Source organism: Silene latifolia, chromosome 2, assembly GCF_048544455.1.
Source record: "Silene latifolia isolate original U9 population chromosome 2, ASM4854445v1, whole genome shotgun sequence".
Classification (NCBI taxonomy): domain Eukaryota; kingdom Viridiplantae; phylum Streptophyta; class Magnoliopsida; order Caryophyllales; family Caryophyllaceae; genus Silene; species Silene latifolia.
Genome location: NC_133527.1, coordinates 45103413 through 45111594, shown reverse-complemented (window position 1 = coordinate 45111594; position 8182 = coordinate 45103413). Strand labels below are relative to the sequence as shown.

The window sequence follows — 8182 nt, the reverse complement described above, 5'->3', positions numbered from 1 at the left end:
TATTCATGATAGTAATCAATTTGCAATAATAAATATTCGGGTGGGTTATATTAGATCGGTCAATTCGGATACCAGTCAAACTCGGTTCTTAAGTTTGAGTGGCGGGTCTGATTATTAGGATCGAGTCAATTTTAACAAGTCTAATTTAAAGACTCCTTCAAGTAGATATGGCAAACGAGTCAATCGAGTCGGGTTTAGGTTTTTTTTGGGTTAACTATTATTAAGTTATTTGTCGTTAATAATCAGTTTGTAACAATAAACCTTCAGATCGCGTTATATTGAGCCAGGTCAAGTTCGGGTGTCGGTCGGGGTTCAAGTCGAGTCAATTTTACAAGGTCTACTTTAAAGTATGTTATCCCTAGTTTTTCAAAGTGTTTGTTTTCGCCAGAAACATAAATTTGTCAAACACACAATTATTCAAAAGTTAAAAATAATTTCTTAGCCCACAAGGGTGAGTCTAGTAGTAAAAACTTAGGTGAGAAATTCATGGGTCTCAAGTTCGAACCCTATGGGAGTAATACGGCCTGCCTATTTGCCTTCTAGATTTCGAAAATCTTAAAAATTCATCCATTTGATAAATGTATCTTTTGTACACACTTTACAAAGTCGGGAAGGAAGCCCGAAGCCTGCCTGTTGTTCATCTTCATCAGGTAAATTGTTGTTTCATTCACACTCAAGTAAGTAGTACTCAACCCCTTTTTCTTTTTGTTTCCTTTAACAATGTCCTGCTCACATTATTTACGATTCGGCATTTAATACTGCAATTTTATTTTATTTTACAAGAGATGAGTTGATAGGAGGAGTAATGGTAAACATTGACGCTTAATTAGTTTGAGATGGGTTGTTGTTAATCAAGATTTTATTAATTAATTAGCTAGACAATATGAATCTAATTTATTATCCTAGGTTAGTTTGGATAGTTTGAGATTTGTTGTTTTCTGAAATCTGAATCAAGTTTTATTTTGAAATTATTATTAAATTAGGTATTCCCTTAAGAAGCATGAAATTAAGTTCCCGGAAACGTAACCGTTGTTCCGAGGTTGATGTGGGTCGTGATAGACTGAGTGAAATGCCAGATGAAGTTATTCTCCACATTCTTTCTTTTTTGTCCACTTTTGATGCTGTCAGAACCGTCTTGCTTCGTCGTTTTGGAAACCTTTGGACTTTGGTTCCTACTCTTAAGTTTGACTTTCAAGAATTTGAGGAAGTCCTTGATAATTATCAAGGGAAAAACGATTACTTTGGGCAGTTCAACATTTTCATCCGCAATGTATTGATGCTTCACAAAAGACTCTCAATTGATACATTTCATCTTTCTCTTCGTCCCTGCGAGTTTTTGGAAAGCAAGGATGTTGATGATGTAAAAGTTTGGTTAAGGTTTGCGTTGGGTAGAGAAGCCAAGGAAATTAAATTTTATACTTTATGTTATGATTCGTTCCTTCCTAATTTCACAAGTCAATCTCTTGTTACACTTGAACTCCGTGGTTTCAGAATTGATCCCCAACTTCAAGTCACCTTGGGCTCTCTAAAGAAGTTATCGCTTGACTCTGTCGTTATGTGTGAGGAAGCATTCCAACAATTTATATCTGGATGCCCTTCCTTACAAGAACTCCGTATTGTGAATCCTTATGAGATAGAGAAGCTGAGTTTCACTGCTCCAAACATTGATAAATTATCTCTTGTTCATGAGGATGAATATTACGTGGACGATAAACTCATGTTGCTTGATATCCCCAACCTTAAAAGTTTGGCTCTGAATGTATGCTCCTTACCAGTCATCATTGATGTTTCTTCTGTTCGTGATTTGCACATTGTAGATTTTTCCAGTGACGATGATGATAATGAATATAATACAATGCTTAAAATGTTTTTGGGGAAGTTTAAAGATGTTGAAGTTTTCCGACTGTCACGTGATGCTGCAGTGGTAATTTCTCATACTTTCTTGAAAAGAACATTATGCTTTCCTTTAATTTATGACAACGTTCATTATCGAGGCCTGTTAGGGGGCAATGGCGGAGCCAGGATTCAGGTTTAGGGTGGTGGAAATCGAATTGAAATGCAAGGGGGCAAATTTCTTGTTCATCTTTAAGGAGGGAGGCAACAACTCTGCTAGCCCCGTCTCTCTGCCAATACCCTTATTTTTTTACTCACAACCTACCCATGGGAACAAATGTTAGCATACCCGTTAGCTTGCCTAATGTTAAATCATGTGCTCACGTAGTAAATTCAGTTAATATGCCAACTCTTTTAGTACTGATCATTTGTTGACTGCTTAACTTTTGGCTTATTCCTCTACTACCTCCGTCCCGGTCATTTGTTTACCTGTTACATTTTAGGGTGTCTCATTCATGTGTTTATCTTTCTATATTAGGAAGTTTTTTCATGTGTAATTTGTTCAAACACATCCCTTTTCTTGGTATTTGTGGCAAAACCAAACATAAACAAATGACCGGGATGGGGGAGTATGAACTTTTGGCTTATTCCTCTGTGATTTGACCAGTGATTGAGACATAACTGACAATTATATGTCAATTTCAGCAATTCCTCGACGCAATCCCATGTTTGTGTCTTTCACAAAATAGATGGAAGTGTGTGGTTTTGGAATTGCATGCGTTCTCTGAAGACTATTTCTTAGGCATTTATCAGTTAATGAGAAGTTTAAAAGACTTGGAAGAACTCCATATTTTACTCAGAGGTTGGTGTATATTCAGTACACTTTAGTTATATTAGCTCATGCATTTCCCTGCTGACTAACTCTTGATCTTTTCACTTCATAGTATTGCAAGCATGAAGCTGGTACTGTTTTGGTCCCTGAAGAGTTTTCATCTCCTTGCGTGATGCCTAAACTTAAGAGTGTCACTTTCCATGTCTATGCGAAACCTTGGGATCGTTGGCTTCAACTAGTTCAATTTGTGCTCAGAAGTGCGGCTAGCTTGGACAAGTTGGTAATAATTCCTTGCAGCAATTATTATCGATTAACAACAGCAGAGGAGCTTGAATTCGTTAAACGTGTGTCAAGTTTTCATAGGTCCTCACCAAATGCCAGTGTACTCTTTCCTTAAGAAGGATTATATTGCAGCTAGCAAGCCACTGAATTATGTAAACAAGATAATTCCTGATTTGTTCAATTGTTCTCATCAGGAAATGTCGGTGAATCTTCTTCTCTTTTGGAAAAAAATGAACTTTAATAGGAAAAATTGTTGGAAAAAACAACACTTCAAACAAATACAGTGTACTGTATCTCAGAGTCTTTACTTGCACATATTGGGACGTTAGATGTCTTCATGCTTCATGTTGTGTCGAACGAACAGAAGTGCCCTTGTGTTTTGCATGTTGTGTATGTTGCCTAGATAGATAGAATTATAGAAATGTGAAATTATTGGTTCTATGGGTCTGCCATTTTGTACAACGTATATGTTGTTGCGTAGCTGGATAATGGAGTTTACACTCTTTGACTAATCACAAATTCTCATTTGTGACGGCGATATCCGTCATAAACTTGTGACGGATACTGTTCCTCTCACAAATGACCCATAGAGAGGTGAGTGGGGAAGCACATGGGGGGTGCCCCACCTTGTCCCCTCTCCCTTTTGTGAGAGGTCACAAAGTTTGTGACGGGATTAGCCCGTCACAAGCAAAACTAGCTGTTGACTAATACTCGTAAAAGATTTTTTTTTTTTTTTTTTTTTTTGACAGCTATAAAGAAAGGTATCCTAGCTAATCATTGTCTTATAAGCAAGGCCATGAGCATAGAGGACCTAGGAAAAAAGCTAAACGATAAACAATGAAAGCAAGAACAAAGAGAGAATATCATCGAGGATTCCCGTAGCCAGATAATGTGCCCGTTCGATCCCTGCAAAATGACAAATGAGCGGAAGAGAGTCTGAAGATACTTCCAAATGCCAGAATCCACTACTCTTCGTCCGCAGAAGAACCTCCTTTACACCAATGGACACTGTTTTGGCTCAATCAAGATCCTCTCTATTTTGTTTCGGTTCTCTCTATTTTGTTTCAGTTCAGCTTCATTAAACAACTTTTTCGGCACTTTATTTAACAACTTTTCGTGTAATTTATTAGCATTGACCCATGATTAATTTGAGATAGGTTATCACCAGCAATGTGTTGATGCTTCTGGCTTCACATAATTTGTGGTGTTTTGGCAAAAGAATTTTGGCATGCTTAGATGGGTGGGTGGTGATCAAGTGAATCGTTGTATATATATTACACATGTGATAATGATGAAATAACATCTGAACAATTTTGGCCATGACATTGATTTATTATATACTCCCTCCAATTCACTGTTTTCTTCCCTATTTCCTTAAACGGATTATTCAGGTTTTCTTCCCCTTTCTTATTTTGGAAACTTTTTACTCTTATTTTATTCATTCATTTCTCCATTATCAAACCCCACCTAACTTTTACTCTTATTTTATTCATCCCTCTCTCCTATTACCATACCCCACATAACTCACAATTCCTTATTTAATTCCCAATTATTCATTCCTCTCTCCAATCTACAAACCCCACCATCTTTCTTTATTCATTTTTTAACTCCCTCCTTAATTCTTGTGCCCCAAAATAAAGGGAAGAAAACCTTGAATTGGAGGGAGTATTATCTATAAAATGCTATTAAAAAGCATCCGAAAAAATGTCAACTAGACAAAGCCACATAGACATTCACATTGTCACCTTGGTTAAGTTTGACACACACTTACCCAACCATTCTCCACGCAGACATCTATACTATATAGTTAAAATGCTACTTATAACATTTAATTTTATTCCACATGTTATTTTTAGATTGGTTAATATTAATTAATTTTAATTTATATTGCTTGATTAATGACAATTGACAACATAACATTAACTTATAAAATTAACATTTTAATTGAATGTTTTGTAATAAAACATGTTAATGAATTGATTAAAGTTTTTCATAGTTTTTTTTTTTAATTTATTTTCATATGATAAAATATTGGTTGAAAATATTATAATTTTTTTTTTTGGTAAAAAGTTAAACTTAAATTGTACCACTTAAAATTTACACCTACATCTATTTATTTAAGATCGTTATACAAACTCTTTAAATTAAAACTAAAATAATTGTGAAGTTTAATAATATTCTTAAAAGTAAAGGTATGACATTTTATTGCAACCACTATTTAAGATCAATAATAATAATAGTAATTTTCATTAACATTTTTTTCCTATTTGTTTTACCTCTTGAGCTCCTCACTAATAAATTTTCTTATTTAATAATTCTCATAACTCAAAAATAAATGAAAAGCCAAATTAAAAGATGGGAAGTAATAGTTTATAATGGCTATTAAACCTACAATAGTTTTCATTCACTAATCTTCCATTTAATAATTATTACTCATGAACTTCCAAATTAAAAACTATATTTCATAGTTGAATTAAAAAAATTCAAAAAGAAAAAAGATGTAACTTACCAAAATCCACATCAAAATTTCTTAATTTACAATTAAAATTCCCATTTTACAATAAAAAGAAATGTTAGTGAATCGATTAACATTTTTCATAGTAATATAGCTCATAAAAGTTATACATTTATTTATTTATTTATTTAAAACTACACAAACTTGAAAAGAAAAACAAATGAGTAGCTTAATAATATTCCTAAACGTAAAATTATGACATTTTATATTCAACCATTATTTAAGTTCAACCCACGATAATTTTCACATAAGTCCAATGATTTTCTTAAAGGCATCGTCGAATTTTCTCACAAGTCTATTCTAATTCTCTACCCTAGCCTAACCGTTACTCCATTTAACTCTCATACTAATTTTGCAATAATTCCTACTACCATAATGATTGTGGCTCTGTTTGGTAATCAGCACATTGATATTAGCAGAAGCGGATTGATCAAGCAGATTATAAATGACAGATTGGATTAACAGGTCTGACTAGTATATTTCCCAATCCGCCGTTTACCAAACACCTCCTGTATAAAGCAACCCACTATATACAACCCTTTGAATTCTTTTGTTTTTTTTCCTAATTAATTTTTATGTCATTTAAAGTTTGTGAACACTAATTTTAGTGTACATCATTTAACTTCCAAAATAGCATTATTTAGCCTCTCCTATTTAAGAACGTTCATTTGTTTTCCTCCAAAACAATCATTTGTGGGTGGTAAAAATTTGCAGTATTTTTTTTAACCTGAATTTGGAATGACGAAATATTAATTTGTGTATTATTTTTTGTTGTACTTTTGTTTTGTAGACGGTACGAAAGGAAGATCTTGTGGTGAAGTCGTATGGTTAGCTATTAACTCTTGATGTCATGCACACTCCATAGGTAAATTCACTTTTTATACAACTAACAATTTCAATATTTTAATTTGGTTTAAAGTTTTCTAATTCGTACATAATCAAATTCTTAAATTTATGAATCTTAGATGATGATCAAAATTAAAGAATAGGCATATGATCAATGATGAAATAAATTCCAATTTCATTTGATATTCACAAAAAAAAATCAACTATTTAAATTTTTATTTTTCCTAGAGATAACCCGTGATTTTCACGGGTAACAAAACTAGTTATTATTATTATTGCAAAAGTGTGATCAATTTATCTAAGAAGTATCCTTTGGATGATAATATTTCATCCATTTAATTTGGGGATTTTTTTACGTAGCACCTTGTTGTTTGGTTGAGTTATATGTAGAGGCGACAATCATTGACACGACCCGAAAACACGACACGAATCCGATCGAAGTTAGCGGGTTAGAGTCAAGACGTTGTGGCCCATTTAAGTAATTGGGTTGACACGACACGGCACAAAATTCAAATGGGTTGGGTTAGGGTTGATGTCTTTTGACACGAACCCGACATAAATACTCCATTTATTTAAAGTTGTTATAATATATTTAACTTGAATAATTCAACAAAACAACTTGAAAATAAGCATTTTCATTCATCATTTTTGGGATATTTCAACTTGCCCTTTTGCTTGTTTATCATCAAAGTTGATTCCTTTATTCCTGGAATCATCATTATCGTTCATCCATCCGGACTTGATTGCTTCTAATCATCAATTTCTTATTATGTTCATGTTTTTGGTTTTTAGCAATTGATTAATGGGCACAAAATGTGTTGCTGAATCTGGTCAAACCCCGTCCTGTTGATTCATGCCAAGGATGTGGTCTCGACTGCTGTTTGCTTGTTATTTGCTCATCACAATATTCAAATATACTAAATAAAACAACTTGATTTGTGTTTCAAGCTTGTCCCCATCTATAATTGGGTTTGCAATCCTCTTTCGTTCTTAGGTTTGAATGCAAGGCCGAAATACCCTTTTTTTCTCACACACCAATACACTATTATGAATTTCTCTGTTATTTCCTCATTGGACTATAGAAGATTTAAGCAGATTGTCTCTCAGTTTCTTCTTATGACACTCCACACACCATTCTGAATTGATTTGGGGATTTTAGGGATTTAGGGATTGAATGTATAAATTGATTTGGAGAAATTGAGGAAAAAGTGATTGAATATGGGGTATGTTATGTTTGGGTAAAGTTAGTGAATGTAAGTAAGTGGGGGTAATATGGGAATTCTGTGTAATTTTTCACTAAGGAGTCGAAAAATATTAAAAAGTAGCATTGGTTCAAATATACGGTGGTGTTTGGGGAAATATACGTAAAAGTTTGGGGATTATTTGTAAAAACAGATGATAGGCTATCGCATACATATACAAAGATAATTAATGTAGTAATAGGGGTCGAACATAAGGAGACGGGAATTGCGTTATGAATGCTATGGAAAGATTTCTATCAAGGTCGATTACGTTTGGTTTGGTTTGTTGGTTGGTTTGATGATTAGCAAATATAAAGATGTAAACTATATGATAAAAGGAGTTTAGGGGAGTCGGGTCACACATGCAAATGTAAATATATGTTCATGCTAAACTCGGTAATATTAACATTGTCAATTGTTTAGGCTTAGAGACACCCCCTTACGATATTAGTGTCAACCATAGACCAGGTCCTAGAGAAACTCTCGTTTATGACTAGGTCGTCCTACTACACATGCTTAGTCTAATCCGATTCCGTGCCTCTCAATTTATAGAATGAATTAACAAACTTATTCTACGAATACGGCCAATAACCAAAGATTAAACGTGTGACGCAAACATGTGATAGAAACAAT

The 8182-nt window shown here is 33.8% G+C and overlaps 1 protein-coding gene across 2 annotated transcripts; it reads left to right on the top strand.

The window, feature by feature from the left end:
• The first annotated feature begins 414 nt into the window (after positions 1-414).
• On the top strand, positions 415-3327 carry LOC141642675 (F-box/LRR-repeat protein At3g26922-like). Of its 2 annotated transcripts, none has more exons than XM_074451540.1 (4): positions 415-677; positions 984-1924; positions 2539-2695; positions 2778-3327. In XM_074451540.1, the coding sequence occupies exons 2-4, from the start codon at positions 1001-1003 to the stop codon at positions 2789-2791; spliced, it is 1095 nt and encodes a 364-aa protein (XP_074307641.1). In that variant the 5' UTR covers positions 415-677; positions 984-1000; the 3' UTR covers positions 2792-3327. The 2 variants fall into 2 exon arrangements, with proteins under 2 accessions (XP_074307641.1, XP_074307640.1); XM_074451539.1 differs by having other exon boundaries at positions 419-650.
• The last annotated feature ends 4855 nt before the right edge of the window (positions 3328-8182 follow it).